Here is a 17,039-nt window from a genome sequence, read left to right as displayed (position 1 = left end):
GAGTGTGATTGTTTTACGCAGAGCTAATACAAAGACGTATTTCCTTCCAGAGAGAGCACCATTTGGCAATTACTTGAAAATGAAGTAAAAGGAAATAATTTTATCATCCGTGCACTGGAAATAGAAGCCAACTAATTCATACTATCTGGGCTTCTGATTTCAGCCAAAAGCGACTGGCCACTACTTTATTATTCCTTTTCTTTTGTATCATATATATATTTTGTGTGCTCAGGGGGACTGTATTTGGTGTTCAGGATGAAGAATAAATTAGTAATTCTGACCCTGAACTGTTCCAGTATTTGTTTTAGAGATGACTGTTAGAAAGCAAGTGGAGACGTGAAATGGAAACATCCCATCTTCAGAAGGATGATTTACAAACACCCCTACAGTAACTGAATCCTCTCGACATGAAAAAATAGCCAGATCTCGTCCACATCATAGTTCATATACAAGAAGTCATTTTATTAATCTGACAAGCTAAATGATGCTTACTGAAGCTATTTACAATTACTGTAACAAAATTCAGAAAGCTAGACTTTCAGCCTAGGGTGTCAGTGGTATTTCAAGCTACGCAATGCAGCTCTTTACTGGGCTTATACAATTTAGAATTTAGTGCAGCAATCTTCCCGACTCTTAAACTTCAAAACAGCATAGTTATATGTAGTAGCCATCATGTAGATCAGCTGGTGGAAGAGAACAAAATACAGGAGGGTAAGATACAACAAGGTGACGGCTCAAGCCCATTTGGGCAACTGTCGATACTTTTACAACAGAGGTTATTCTGAGCTTCTTCCAGGGTGAAGATGCAAGATAAATAACTTGCCGTTTATCCGGTGAGGATAACCTACGTACAGACCTAAGGCTATTTCGTCAACAAATAGTGAGTATTACACCTGGATTTGGGTGACACGAGGTTAGAAGCTGGCAGCTAGAGGAAGCATTAGACATATGAAGCAAGTCATCTTGTTAACGTCCCTTTTTCCAACTGCTGTCATTGGCATTGCAGAGTTGGACTAGTCAAACTGCCTGGGTCCAGACAAGAAAACCAAGAGGTTACAAGCGACTGATCAAATAAACTACAAAAATTAAAAGAAATAGTGGACATAAAAATAGAAATAGTGGGCAGAAGTATGATTTTCAAAGGACATGCAAAGAATTCTATTCTCAGGATGGGGGAGGTGGGTTAAGATGACGTCTTAAAGCAAAAGTTCGAGACCTGCTGACCTGTAATGAGCAAACCATTGCGGCAAATAATGGCGATTAGAGCTCACCCTCCATAATGTCTAGTATCACTATTTTTAAGGTACACAAAATTTAATCTTAAAGCATCTTAAGCCTGAAAGGAACACGTTACACAATAAAACAACAAAAAATATTACCCACCAATGCTATGACAGTGGCACCAGCTCCAGCACAAGCCACAATGAACAGGTGATAAGACATGTAGAACTAGAGAAAAAACACATTAAAAACATTGAAGTAATTGAGGATAGTATAAAATGCATTTCAACTGTTCTAGAGAATAAGGATAATAAAACCATCTTCATAGCAAAGTATTCAAAGCTTTAGAAAATAAAAATGTTCTGAAGTAACTTTCATTTTTTTGGATGACCTAACAGAATAATTTCAGTGTTTTGTTTAAATCAATCTCTTTATACTACTAGTATTAGTTTTCTCCAAAAACTTTCATCAAGTTATTTATTATACGGGGCCCAAGTGACATGTAGGCAAAAGCTGCACACAGGTTATGTTTCGGTACCTCATTCGTGTTGCAGATGTTCTCTAAAATCGGGCCACAGGCTTTGCCAGGTACAGCGTTCCAAGGGATAATACCTGTAATACCACAGCAAAAGAAACCACCGATTTTAGCAATCAACACACGCTTTCTGTTCCTCTCTCATCTTTTCCGCCCACTTGCCAGTTGTGTTCCCACTCTGGGCATCCACGCGTTGACCAGTACAGCTTTGTGTTGGCGGGAGGAATTAAAACAACTTACTCAAGTTGTGCTTTCTCCCTATACCCAGGCTTGCTGCCAAGATACGTTCTCAGATGTGGTGTTCCCATATGGCAGCCAAATGGTTGGTTGGGTTTTTGCCCTTCAGGTCCAGTCACATACTGCCTACTCCCCCACTCAGCATTGAAAGGGATAATCTGCATCTCAGAGGTACCTGGCACCTTTCCGGATAGCACTTACTAGATTGAGTTCTACTTGAACAAGTAAATACTGTAGAGAGTATGAATATGGAGCTAGAGGGAAGAATTACAGAAGGATTTTTTTCTGTTTTAGTTCCAGTAGGTAAAAAAGCAGAACACTGCTACAAGAAAATTCAGTCTGCTGCACCTCATGTACTCCCAATTATTTTTCTTACACAACTGAAAATCTGAAAAGTCGGCAGGATCTAGAAGGCTTAAAATAACCTAAACTTTTAGGCCCGTAACAGATGTAAAGCTTAAGCAAAAGCCATTTGAAACAGGAGAAAACCAGTTTGTCTCCTCCATATAGCTTGCATTTCAAACTCCGCTGGTTGGAATTAGCAACTCTGTAAGTGGCAGGTCATTGAAATTATCTCAGGATGGTATGGCTTTCAAAAAGATTTTATGGATTTACTTTAAAGCCAGCTTCTTCTCTGCAATTGCAATATACACTTGAAGCCTTTTAGCTACTGCTTCCACCCAAAAATGTGAGGTCGGATCAGTGACACAAGTTGCCTGTTAAGGAGCTACTCTCTCCCGTCACTCATTGAAACCCACATGATTTTACTGATCAAAGGAACAGCACAGCCCTACGTGGTGCTCATACAGCTGCGAAACAACCAGGAGAAGCGGAAACGTGGAGGAGCACATCTTCCCCCTGCACTCCTTGGCTTTGCTGCTGAAGGAAATGTCTTCCCAGTCTCTTGCTGTCAGTTGCTTCAATAGGATGCAAACATTTAACTGATTTGGGACTTCTTGCTATTAACATTAGTATATCTTATCTTCTCCTACTGGACTTGCAGCCCAAATAGGAAAGCAAAACCAAACTTTCTTACTTTTTCAACTCTGAATCCATTTTCTCAGCTTTGAATGACTTAGTCCAAAGAAAGAAACATTCCTAGAAAATGCTAGCTAAAATGAAGCCAAAAGTAATGGTGACAAAAGCTCTTCTGCACAAGGGAGGCTGAAAAGATTAACTTCAGGGAAAATTCACCTTAAGGAATGAGAAAGCCTGACCCTATTTTAAGCTATTGTCCCACTCCTCTGCTACCTGCGCCCCCTCGGACTTCTGTGTGTCATTAGAAAGCAGTATTAATTCATTAATAGTTCAGGCAGACTCAGAAAGTAATTGTCAGAGCAAAGTTCAGGTGTTAACTTCATATTTAAATGTAAAAACAGCTTTTTGAAAGGAAAGAATATATGCATATGGGGGTTGAAAAACCAGAATCCAGAATCTGGTTATCTATTTCTCAGCGCTGTTTCTAAGCAGTTTATTTTGAGGCTGATCTATTTTTAAACCTAATATTACAGTATTGGAAACCGCCACAAAATCATTTTAGATAAATGACTTGCCAGTTCAGTTAAATTGATTGCATCTGGAAAGAGATCAGTGTAATCTGAATTAATTAGAAAAGTAATAGTACATTCAGAGAGACAAGATGCTTTTGCATTTGGTTCATTTGATAAGGCTGAGACAAAACTACTGAAGACAGACCAAGGAGAAAGGATAAAGCATTTAATCAAGATCAAAATGAGTACCGTATTGCCTGATATCCACGCAGATCTGGTCCCCTGGAACTGTCACATTTGTCTGAAGAGATTTGATGACTTCACAAGTTGACCATATGTTATAGAACATAAAGACAGGCACAGCAGAGAAGCCAAAGACCCCAAGCCAGGCCACTCCAAGCACATAGGTGAGGAAAACAAACTGGGCAGAGAAAACATAAGCACTTCACGTTTATTCTTTGAAAACAATACTTGAATTTTCCTTAAAAATGCTTCAAAATAATCTTTAAGCATACGTTCAGAAATCAAGTAATAAAACATTTGATTTCCAAGCACAAATAAAATCAGTGTTCTCGTTGCTTACAAATGCTTTGGTAGTTTAATTGCTACTGAGAAAGTAATTCAGACATTTCCTCTTCATCAGCCTGCTTGAGTAAACAGCTCGCCCTCCTGAAAGAGCAGTCCATTAATTTCTCAAGATTCTCAGCTAAGCAGGGATACTGGTTGTAGTCTAAAACCAATAAAACTCCCAACAAAAAATCAATTTAAGGAGTTTTTTTAATTAACTGTAACATACTAGCATTTCTATATAACTTGCAAATCAAAACAATAGAGTGAATCGATGTTCACAAAGCTCTCTCGTACTCCCTGATTTATTGAAATCAATTTTGAATGTAACATTTGAGAATACCTATTTTTGAAAACATATCGCAACCATTACAGCAGATCAGAAAGATTCAATTGGTCTAATACACATTGCCAAGAAGAAAATTAGTTACTTCACCTTAGAGAATCATGGATTTTTCCATTGAAATTTCCTGGTTTGGGTTTGCTCTTTTTTAAAAAAAAACCTATGATGTGCATTTTCTTTGGTAAGATTATAAGGTATGGAACTCATTGCTTTGGAAATCTCCAGCTTCCCCCTCCCACTGGACCTCTTCCCTTTTCCCTCTTCTTCTAAGTTTTATGGTGAAACAGTAGCTCTGGCATCAGTTCCTAGCTCCCTCCTCCTGGTGAGACTAGGATTTGGATCCTACTTGGAAAGCGGGGAATGCTGTCGTATCTTGTCTGTGCCCTTTTCACTGTTAATTTAACTGCAGGTGGACTGGGAAGGCTTTACGTCCAGTAACGCACTGATGCTGTACACTATCTCACTTGAAACTTGTGTGCCAGAGAAGAACAGCAAGGACGGGAAAGGCTCTGCGGGGGGGAGGTTGTCTCAGCCTGACCCAGAACTGACAGACTGAACTAATGCTGCAGTGGTGGAAGTTTGCATCCTCATAGGTTTTTGTCCAGATGCGCTGAACAACACTGCAAACGTTATAGCAAAGGTTGAGCAATTGGTTAGATTTTATAGTGAACGAAGGTGGTGTGTGTGGGGAGGTGGAAGTGCTTGCAAAACTAAGGCCCGTAAAAAAACTCAGCCAGCCTTTAATTTATACACAACTGAACTGAAATACCGTATTTCATATCAGATAGTGCTATACACCAGACCTGTATGTTTTATGCAAGAATTGAGAATTCTCTCTTTTGGTAGGGACCAAGTGGACCAGTTTAAAGGCTTTCTATAGATACACTATACGTAAGGTATGATTTGGCATACGTATATGTGGAAGTGTGCATGAGAGGAAGTACACAAAGACTTTAACTCCTAAAATAGCCAGGAAAAAACACACACTCTCTCACATTGAATGCGATAACTGTGGGAAATGGCTATTCTGCATTACCACAGCCAACACAAATAATTTAGGAAAGTTGGAAGTCTGTCTTCTCTAATAACCTTATGCAAGATGGAAGGGACTGCCTTTCAGAACCTCGCTCGGTAATACAGAGGAAGAAGTAGAGGAGCTCTTGATCAAAGAGGCAAAAAAAAAATCACTGTATGTCCAAAAGCTTGTTGTCCGTACCCAGCTGCAGCCACTAGTCCGTTAAGATATTATATCTCCTTGCAAACCTTGTTCTAACCCTGGTGTTTTAAGCAGCTCTACCACTACACAGCGGCATACAGGCATTTTTACGCCATGATTGTCACCACTAACCGCTAATGGGTCTTACCAGAACTTCAAGCCATTACTCAGCTGCTAAATTCTCCTTTATTGTGTGGACAAATATAGGCAAACATTAAAACACGTTTTTCTGTTATATTTCCATGTGTCACACTGGTATTTGTATAAGCAGCTGGCAATCATGTGCCTGCAACTACTCAACTGCACAAGCAATTGTCTGCACTAATGAGATGCAGGTATGTGTATGTTTCTACTGTATTTTGGATCTTTGGAAAACACTGCTTTACTTTAGATATAATTTTGCTCCTCAGTGAAGATCATACTTGCTAGAAAAAGAGCGAGTGAATAGCTGCTTAACTGGAAAATGATCGAATGTCTTATTTTTATTAGCTCTTGAAAAATTCAGTAAGTATCCAACAGCACAGCGGAAAATTGTTAACCCTCTTGAAAATAAACATGCATCTCCTTTGTATTTAACCAGCTGAAAGTACATATTTTTTAAGTACAGGATATAGATTGTATATTAAAATGCAACAATCACATCAAAAGCCTCTTCTCTTTTCACCCACACTTTCCTGTGGGCGATCTGTCATACTGCTTAGCTTCCTCCATAACTATGAGCTTTGAATTCAGATTTTCAGAAATAGCTTTGAAATCTTGTCTCAGAAACAGTTATGTTTCTGTTCTTGCAGAGTGCGCCTTAGGGGGCAACATGGATGAGAATCTGAAGTTTTATTTTTAGTTAAGCTTTGTTTAAAATTTCGTTCTAATACGGAAGTATTCTGAAGGTAAGATGGCTTGTAACTTTAAGGCTCTAAGCGTTTCAGCTTTGTGAAAAAGACTCACTATTATCTCTGTATGCCTTCTGCCATCTGCAAAAGCAAGACAGCAATACTTGATTCAAGTGCAAAGATGTTGCGAAGCTTCATTCATTACTGTTTGTCTGAAGGATCCAGACATCCTCAAGCAGAATTGACTATGGAAGTCAGAGGCATTACAGTTTGTTATTTAAATAGCTCTGCAAACCACAGCCATTTTACAGTCTGCCTTTAAGCATCACTAGTGTGCTCCGTGTTTTAAAGCACAAATTTCATTTTGTCTCACATTGAGTGTTTTAAAGTTAACAGTCTCCACCAACTTAGTTTAGACCAATGGGTTCATCTTTATGACAGGGGAAGCCACGGTAGCACCCCGACAGTCCATCTGCAGAATTTGGATTTGACCAAGCATCCTCAAACTTCAAAGAAGGACCAGCAACAGGGATTGACTCTAACCACCCATAAGGAGTTAAACAAAGAAGGCAGCAATATATTGTTGTTCAAAAACACAGGAGTCAAACCGAGCCAAACACATTTTAGCAAGCGAAGACGACTGTTCCCATTTCTAATGCTACTCACCATTCCACTGATGCAGCGGCCACAGGCTGTCGTTTTGAACTCTCCATGCAGCTCCTTCACAGCACTTGTCGTATAAAAACCTTCTGCCAAAAGGATTATTCCATATAAGAAGAAAAATGATGCAATGCCATAAATTACATACTGCATTAGCTGTATTCTAAAATGGAAAAGAAAAAAAGATATAATTAGATTTCAGTCCTATAAAAACAAAGTCAGTCCTCCCAAGTCATAATAGGTATGAGATAACTCCTTTTCTAGAAATACAGTTCAAGGCTCCTTAATGCATTTTAAGCAAGCAGGCTGCAGGAGAGCACTGATACAACTATTCTGCTTCTACAAGTAAGCAACGCTGATGTGCATTTGTCTTGCAACCGTTCGAGCATCCCATTTGTGCTGCAGTTCTTACACTGTTTTAGTCACCGGCTTGAAGCCGCAATTTCATACCTCCACTATGAAGATTTTTTTTTCCTGTTATCGGTCCTGACACCTAACTCAGGGAATGTCTGGCAGGGAGAACATAGGACTTTGAAATGGCAAAGGCTGGAGCTGAACTACTGGCTGAACTACCAGGCTCCGTGGTGATTCCTTTGGCTTAGGGAAAGGAAGTAGTCCCTGAAATTCACCACTTCCACCTGTAAAATCCAGTTAATGTATGTTTGCAAAAATTTACAAATTCAGCGATACTTCTGTGATACAAAACTCAGCAAACGTGCAGTGACTTCTCCTGAGGAATGGTTTGCTCTACAGCCCAGGAGGGCACCTCCAAGTGAGCAAGTAGTTTCAGTGCCTTAAGTCACAGCAGTGTGGAGCTCCCCAAAATGTAATTAAATTTTAAAAAAATGAAAAAAATACTTAGGAAATGCTTCCATTTCAGGTACTCTGGAACCATCCAGAGGAAGAAAATTGCAGGGCATGTGGCACAGGCACTTCCCTCGGATATGATTTGAGAAGGTTCTCAATTCCTTAAAAATCTACCATCTGCAATGACACTCTTACGGTATTTTTACTCCAGCTAGAATACGTAAATGGAAAGAATAATTTCTAAATATTATCAATCAGATGCAGTATCTGAACCTTATTGTTTTGGAGGACCAGAATGCTATATCTTTCATAAGACATTTCTTCTGGTCTCGAAAAGTCATACTTTTTTATTAGCACAACTCCTCCAGAAATTAAGCCTTCTTAAAAGTAATTTGATTGTTGGGATAGTTATTCTGGACGAAGCTATTCACAGAACAGAGAGGTTAATTTTGTACATCCATACTGCCAGTTTTCTAAGGATAAATATATTTTTCCTCAAATGTTTTTTTCAATTCTTACCGCTCTCCACTAAGTAGCTGCTAGCATACGTGTACATCTCCAGGGAGCATCTGCATGTTTTAGCTTAATTTAAAGAAAACTGATTACTACCATTTATATAGTTAAATGTTATCCAGACAGATAGCACAGCCCTTGTATCAAAATAGGATATTGCTCATTTAAAATTACATGTGGGAAGTGTTATGTTTATTTTCCAAATTGATTAAAAATAACAGGATAAATCTGTTGCACCTGTGCTGTAAAGCATGAAAAAAATTAAAGCAGCGTTTGAGAAAGAATAGAAGAATTCATTTCACTGTCATTAATAGTCTAGGAGGAACTCGATGCATGTTACCAGAAATTAGTAATATGAAAACTCATTAAAAATCCATTCCACAAAGGGTGCCCTACTAGTATATTTTTAATTTATTTTATGTCTCTTTGCCCCTTTCTAGCACCTCTTCTCCCTTGCCTTGTTAGACCTCCACAGAACCTAAGACCTCCGCTGCTTCGGCAGGAATTACACGTTTCCCCAGCTGCTGATGCTGACTTGACAAGAAACATTGTCAACAATTCTCCAAAATTTAAAACTTGCTGCCTGTTACGGCTGCTTTTGCAATTTCTTCTATTTTGCTCAAACAAAGACTGATACAAGCACAAGGATGTTTTGTTAGTTGGTTGCTGAAGAGTAGCTGCTTAGTTTCTTGCTAAATTTTGTGGGTAACTGCAGGGTCCCTGTGGCTCGTGCGCTGGAGCTAGGGACGCGGTGCCCAGCCACAGGCGGGGTGGGAGGTGCTGGGGGAACACGTGGGACCCCAGTGGGATGCAGTCCCAGAGCTGCGTGGCAGGTCTGGGCACTGGGGGTCCTGCAAGGAGGAGAAGCCCCGAAACGGTGCTGTGGGACCGATGCTGGTGCTCCCGGGGGACGGGAAGGGGTCAGTTGTGGAAGTCTCAGGCTCAGTGCGTGCAAACCGGCCCACAAGTGGGTGCCACGTGGGCACCCTCTTCACAAACGCATGCGACCTGCACAGGGACCCCCACCCAGAGCCCTCGGGCGGCTTTCAGCAGGTGTCGGCTGCCTTTCCTCGCGCCGCCCCCCTGCCCGGAGATGGAGACATCTCCAGGGGCCGGCCGCGCGCTGTGCCCGTGGTAAGCTGCGGGTAAGATGCCGAACCCAGGCCCAATCACGATCCCAACACCAGCGCGCAGTCGTCGTGAATCGCCACTCGAGCAAAATTCCTCACTGCCGCCGGACAAAAGCCTTTTCAAAGCCTGGTGCTCCAGCTGGAGGGGCCGCATAAGGCCCAGCGTGTTTGGATCGCCGGCCCAGAGCCTGGGACCTGCGCATCCCTCAGCATCAAGGGGAAGGAGAGGCTCGCGCCGGTGGGGCTGGGCCCTGACACAGGCCTCCAGACCTTCCTCTGGTATCACGGGGAAGCCTCGGGAACACAAAAGCCTCAAATATTTCACCGGTGGTTACTTCCAAAGGCTACAGTCACAGAGACAAACATTTAAGCTCTTTCCAGTCTTTTCTCTCTTCTTTTTTCTTGTTTGTACAATACCTGCCCACCTTCTTCTGAGGGGGTGATGCACAGAACAACACTTCCCAGTTATCTGTGTCACTAAAATAAATTCGTAGCACTAAATCTACCCTCTTTCAGATTAAAACTGTTGCCCTTGTCCTGTCACCGCAGGCCTTGGTAAAAAGTCTATCTCCATGGTTTTTTTATACGCCCCCTTTATACATTGAAAGGCCGCAATAAGGTCTCCCTGGAGCCTTCTCTTTTCCTGGCTGAACAACCCCAACTCTCTCAGCTTGTCCTCACAGAAAGCGTGCTGGCCACACTTCTTTTTATGCAGCCCAGGACACAGTTGGCTTTCTGGGCTGCAAGCGCGTGTTGCTGGCTCATGTCCAGCTTTTCATCCACCAGTACCCCCAAGTCCTTCTCGGCAGGGCTGCTCTCAATCCATTCATCCCCCAACCTGTATCGATATTGGGCATTGCCCAGACCCAGGGGCAGGACCTTGCACTTGGCCTTGCTGAACTTCATGAGGTTCATATTGGCCCACTCCTCAAGCCTGTCAAGGTCCCTCTGGATGGCATCCCTTCCCTCTAGCGTATCAACTGCACCACTCAGCTTGATGTCATCTGCAAACCTGCTGTTGGCACACTCAGTCCCACTGTCTACATCATTGATTAAAATATTGAATAGTATTGGTCCCAATATAAACAGGTTAAGCAGGATACACACTCCAGTTCTCTGTGTATAAACACCAAAAAACCACTTAGTGCTGCTAGACAAACAAGCAACCTGATACTCAGGGATGGAGACTGAGGTTTGAATCCATCTCCACTCATTTAGCATGAGGGCGTTATGAAGAATAATGGAAATGGGAGGCATACTTACACTTCACTCAGCAAAGCATGGTCGCTGGCAGTCGTGGAGAAATGCTGCTCGAGGATAGACACGGTTCCCGTGAGCGCCACGTGGCCGCAGCCACAAAACAACGCTACCCCCGAGAAGCAGAGAATGGTTGCCACGAGTGAAGCATATGGCACTCCTCCTAGGCACTTAATGCAACATTCAAAGCAACCTAAGCAGAAGAGAGAAAGCAAAAGAAACGTTATAAGCAAAAAGCAAATTATGAGGAAAAGAATATCCGTCCTCCACTTGGTAAAAGCCATAGGGACTAAAAGGCCCAGCCACTGACATGCTAAGCAAAAATCTGTAAGTGGTACAAGAGAGCATCACCCTCTAAAGCAGTGACCTACAGATCTGTTGGTATGGACTCAAAGCCCAGAAAGTGGGCTGAGTGCTCCTATCTTTACAGGATCAAGAGGAGATCGATCAGACAGCCTATGAAATGGAAAAAGAAAAAAAATCACTTGTCTAAAGTGATCCATTGTGATGCAGCTGCTCATATAGAGCTCACCACGTTTCAGCATTACTGATACTATCGGCAGGAGCACTAGCTATGCTGGCACCATTCAGGAAGCCAGAGAAGCAAATACTCAAGACAATGAAGCCTTCTGGAAAAGTAAAAGATACTTTTGCACTTTCATTGGAAGAGGAACACATTTAGGTCTGCAAAACTTAACTATCCTATACTCTCCCATGACTCCTGAGTATCTTTTTGTATAAATCTGTATAAGGTTATAGGGATACAGATATTTTAACAACAGAAAAATTGAATGAGGGCCAAAGAGTAACAATTCTTTTCAAGACCAGTGAGATGAAGCTGTATTACACAGACAGTTTCCAGCTTTATAGGATACACTGGATTTACAGTGATTCCTGAATACAGTCTGCAGTAGCATAACCATAGTTTTAATGAAATGTGTTGTTTAAGCAGTCTGAGTTAACGAAACACCCCCCCATAACTGCTGCTCTACAAACACTTGTAATAAGGAGGTCGCAGCTGAATTGCCAGGTTCCTCCCGACCGCGCGGCCTGAAAATCCATCTGCTTGCAGAGCTGGGAAATGTAAATCGGAAACAAACACAGCTTTTAACTGCGCTATAATGGTAATGGCAATCCATACCAATTCATTACTTCAGGGTGATGGCATTAAGCTGTCTCCATTAATGTGCATCTCATACAACTGCGCAAAACACAAGCTATTAAGACAATGCTTAATGGAGCGACCAGCGTTGCACGTCTGCTTCTACAGGAAGGCGCTAAATGGGCAAAGCATTTGAAGGCAGGGAGACAGCTGGTGAACGTGTACATCACATCACATCTTCCTGCCCCAAAAATTCCTCTCAAAGATCAGCAAGTCTCCATCCGCCACACGAGGCAAGTTTATTTTTATCCCCCTCCCTTTCCCACTAATGAATGAGTTGCAGAGCAGGCACTTCCGTGAAGCCCTGGGGAATAATATGCATCCGATAATTGAAAGCTTTCCCATTTCATAAGTGGGAAACTCTTCTTTTAGAGAGTCACTAGCAAGTGTCCTAGTCAGGCTTAAGCAGCTATCACCACCAAAATGACTTACGAAACGCCACTTCACTAACTGCAGACAAGATTTAATTGTACAGAAACAAGCCTGGGAAGCTTTTATAGTCAAGCCCACAGCTGGAGTCCACTCAGTAGGAACTATCTTCATGACAAAAATACTGCCGAATGAACAAACACTGCAGCTTAGCAGTGACAGGGCAAACAAAACCCAAATGCACACTATCAGAGGAAATCATCTCTGGGTTTCATTTTATCACAGAGGTCTAGAGTCGAGTTCAGACACCAGACCTTGCAGAGCGATGCTCTGCTTTGGGAAATCTGCCTGAGGCAGCTCACAAGCCACGCGCAACAGCAGTCCTACACGTGAGGCTCGCTCACCTCTGCAGCATCTGCTCCCAGGTCAGGCCCAAACCTCCGAGAGTTAATCCAAGAAACGCTTGCACCTGGCGCAGGATTAGCAGTGAAGGATATCCAAGAATAACCACGCTCCGATCCAGCAGGCAATGCTCAACACACGTGTGGCCACAGCCCAGCACAAAACAAACTGCCTTTCGGGCTGCACTCCTAAAAGAGAAGGTGACTAAACGCTAGATCATTGCTTGGTGTGGAGGAGGTTGATCACCTAATCATGCTGATCCACAGATTGGTTCGCAAAAGGATCCCATCAAAGATAGGAAATAAAAACAGCTGGAAGCAAAGCCAAGGGACTGACAAGGTCCGAAAGAAAAGCTGCTGGTTTCAGAAAATGGGAGCCTGCTTGACAAAACTAAAAATTGGTCTAGACCCAGGACTGACGATTAACATCCCCTCAACTAGGTACCTGTCCTCCCAGTACCCCACACCGCACAGCCGGCTTTCCAGGCCACTGGCAGAACATTCGCCCTGGAGAGTCTGTCAGAATCCTTACCCAAACACATGACAATATCTGCCACTAATCCACAGGCCCTTGAACACAAGCCAACAGCGGCAAACTCCCTCTCACCTCCCAGCGACTGGCAGCTGCACATAGCATCTTTGTGGCCATACTCTTTATGTCTTCCTTTACAACCCAAGTAAAAAGGCAACACAATATTTGGGTGGCCTTCATTTTATCAGGGCAGACCACAGCCAAGGGACTCCCTACGAGGTATCTAAAGCAACCACACTATTTTGAGCAAGGCAGAGAAAACTGCCCAAATGTGGAACTGCAGAAACTACTCACTTTCGCACCAAGACTAAAGCAGGAAGCAGAGGGGCTTCAGTTCACAGGGCAACAGCGCGCTGCCAGCTTGCAAGCACAGGAAGCATCCCAAACCAGCACGTTTCCAAGAGACAGCATCCATCCATACGTAGTCATTCTGCACCCAAATTGACAGCAGAGCTGCACAGCCTCCTGCCAGAGGGTAACTAACTGCGGGACACAACCTGATCATGGTGCTGGGGCTGCCAGATCCCCCGCAGATCCCACTGTGAACACTCTTTATGAGCAGCTTAAATCCATGCCTAGCCTTAGCAATATAGCTGGGTTTATAATTTTGTTTTAAAGCAAGCCTAAAACAGTACTGCCAAGAGCAGCTTTCAAAACCAGCTAAAGTTTGAACCTCATCAAGCACTTACCAAGCTACCCAAACAAGCACTGAAGCAAATCAGAGGATTTCTGAAAAAAAAAGAAACCTGCTTTATGATCTCTCTCTGTAACCCCAAGTCAGCAAGTATCTTCATACAGTACAACTGAAAACCCACGATAACGTTTGCCTAGTTCATGTTCACAAAATAACTTGCTAACGCACTGATGACAACTGCAGGCCAAAGGCCTATGAACTCAAGCTGACAAAAGTAAGTAGTATTAAAATAAGTTTAGTTCCAGTTTTTTGCTAGCTTTTACTTTCCATATGGCCAACTTGCTGAACTTTTCAGTTGTATATCCACTTCCAACACAGCAGTGTAAAACGATTTAAATATGAAACTGTACAGCACAAACACACATCACTGCATCTCCCCTTTCAATGGCCATTTTGTGCAAGGCATCACCAGAACCTTTTGTGCAACTCAGCAGAATAAAAACATTTTTTGTCCTCAGGCTGGCGAGCAGCAGTTGCCATGGAGGCAGGTTAATAACAGCCCAATGATTTGCCCAGAGCTGCCTGTGATCTTGGCTACAGATTTAACACACTCTCAGAAGGAGGCCAGCTAAAACAAGGACTGAGATTATTCTCTAGGGAATGAATGCTATTAAACACACACACACACACACACACACACACAAATATTCTTGCTAAAGGACAAAAATAAAGAGAAGAGAAAAAACAGGAACCGGCTATTCTTTTAATCTCCTGGAAACTATCAGTCACAGGAAATTGGTAAAGGATGAACCTACATATGTACACAAATCGGCAATTGGTTGCTTAATGTATGAAGAACAATTATACAATCTACCCAGCAGTGTACAGGCTATTGCATATATGCAGGGGCTTAGCCATTCAATTTCCCATGTCAAATGGCAATTGTATGGCTAAACCTTCTTTGGTACTTTAAGTACGGCTTTAAGATTTAAATTCAGAAAAGCAAACTAATGCAGAATTAATGGAAAGCAGTCTTAAAAAAAAAAAGCAATGCTCAGACTCTAACTCATCCTACTAAGGTCAAGATGGAGTGGAACGACAAAACCTGTACTTCAGAAATGACAAAAGACAGTGCAATGGGATCAGGTAGCTGTCTTGACTATTCCCAGGGCTTGCTCTAGGAAGTTCACAACATCAGCTCTTGAAGCCCACGCTTCAAAAGCTGAGACAGACACGTGTGCACAAAGCCGTCCCTCAAAGCAAAGCATGGAAAACATGATGTAAGGGAAGAGTGCCCACACCTCCTGGACAGAAAACCAGCCTGTCCTCTAAAGTCACAAACTCCTCCTAGGTTGAACTAGTGCCTCAATGTATTTGGGGTACGAACCATTGATCCCACAGCCAAGGTCACTATGGAACAAAAAAAGAAGGAACAAAGAAAACCTGAAAGAAGGTTTGAAAAGCTCTGCATTTCAGGGAGCTAAACCTCCAGGCTCGTTTTCTGAGTTAGTTCCCACTCTCTCTTCCTTAGAAGTTTTGTTTCTTGCCCTTCCATAAATCTGTCTTGCTGTTCTGAAAGATGAAGCAATGGGCACCATTTTTTCTCATCACTTCCTGTAATTTCCACATCATTACTTCCTGTAATTGTGTAATGCATTTTTAGAAATCCTGGCATGTTGGACACCTGTACAGTTAATACATGGTAGAAATTACACGGCATGTTCCACCACAGAACCACGATCTCTGTTGGCTTCAGCACCACAGGAGCATGTGTGGAGGACCTGCTTTAAAAAAAAGAAGGCTGCAAGAGACCCAAGGAAAGAAAAAGCACTAGATAACATCTTAAATGCAGCCATCGCATGTAAATCAGGCTCATTATTACACATCCACAGGAGCCTGGTGTTGGGAGCATTACTCCCAATTCACAAATAAATGTAAGAGGAGAACTGAATACTTTACATTCACCTCCTGTTTCCCCAGTGCTGAAGATTACCCAACACCAAGCGTGCATAATACCATCGGATCCTAAACCACCATGGATCTTTGTCAGAAAATGAACTTTACATCAATGAAAGCAAATGCCAATTTTACTTTCTGCCACCTACTGTATTTTTTACAATCTCCATACTGAATGGCTTATGCATGCTAGGATGTACATTTTCATACCTTACAGCATGATTGACAGCTACGGGGGAAGCAGTGAGGGATGCGGGAATACACTAATACCTCAGAAGCAAAAATGGAATTTACCTCCTCCTTACTTGTGTGAGAATAAGCTAGTACCTGGCAGTAAGATAACTTTACTTCTCACATCTATCACCCACACCAGCAGCCAAGGGTCAGTGCCAACAGTACAATAAGATAAAACATTTAATCTTACAAGGGTAAGTTTAAAGCATGTGACAAATTTCTTGCCACACTTTAATAGGGGCACTAAAATAAAAAGGCTGTGTGTTAAATCACTTGGAAGTCTTTGTTGAAGCTCTATCCTTACCTATTCCCGTTCATCTTAAATTTTGCTGATTTACAAAATGACACAAAGCTAAAACCTCTGTTATTAATTACAATAAATGCTCACTCACCACATTTCTGGATTGAGTACATTAAATAGACTAAGTAAGTGATGAGCTCAAATAGAGAAAATCCTTTATTTTCTTCCCACAAACCTCTTAAAGCTCTTCTACAGAAAACTTCCTTTCAAGTTCAACCTTTCCTAATTTTGCCTTTTTGTCCTCCCCAAATCAGAAGTTGTGAAATTAACTTATACTGAAAATGAACTCTTCATGAGAGCCAGAAAACTTAATGCAAGGGTACTTTAGTCTAGTCAGATTGATAATCTGCCCCCTGCATTCGCATCCCCTTCTTCCAGAGTTGTTAATAAATACTCCTTCCTAGCTAGCATAGTACCTGTGATGGAGAAGACTTGACCTTTGGAGACCACAGCCATCAGGGCTGCCACAGCGATCAGACCTGAAATCCAGCAAGACCACCACTCCCATCCTTCACAGTGGCTAGAACAAGATGCTTCATTCAAGTGAAATGCAGTGAGATCTGGGCTAGTCTGATCTATCCAGTAAATCTCATCCCAATCTCTACTATTTAAGAGCTACTTGAAGAACAAGTAGCTCCTTTCTG

General features: G+C 42.2%; 1 protein-coding gene across 2 annotated transcripts in view; it reads right to left on the bottom strand.

The window, feature by feature from the left end:
- The window catches only part of GPM6B (glycoprotein M6B), a 30,702-nt gene that overhangs the window by 1,394 nt on the left and 12,269 nt on the right, over positions 1-17,039 (bottom strand). The window contains exons 3-8 of one of the 2 annotated variants that reach the window (XM_009586961.1): positions 10,813-10,999; positions 7,106-7,262; positions 3,733-3,904; positions 1,760-1,833; positions 1,384-1,449; positions 178-683 (exon numbers count right to left, since the gene is read on the bottom strand). In XM_009586961.1, the coding sequence (XP_009585256.1) occupies positions 603-683; positions 1,384-1,449; positions 1,760-1,833; positions 3,733-3,904; positions 7,106-7,262; positions 10,813-10,999 (737 nt within the window). In that variant the 3' untranslated portion in view covers positions 178-602. Of the gene's footprint in view, positions 1-177; positions 684-1,383; positions 1,450-1,759; positions 1,834-3,732; positions 3,905-7,105; positions 7,263-10,812; positions 11,000-17,039 lie in introns of those variants that run through there. The other variant, XM_009586960.1, reaches the window with a different exon arrangement.

This window comes from Fulmarus glacialis, unplaced genomic scaffold (assembly GCF_000690835.1).
Source record: "Fulmarus glacialis isolate BGI_N327 unplaced genomic scaffold, ASM69083v1 scaffold11951, whole genome shotgun sequence".
In the NCBI taxonomy this organism is placed as follows: Eukaryota; Metazoa; Chordata; class Aves; order Procellariiformes; family Procellariidae; genus Fulmarus; species Fulmarus glacialis.
This window is presented reverse-complemented; position numbering and strand designations above follow the sequence as displayed.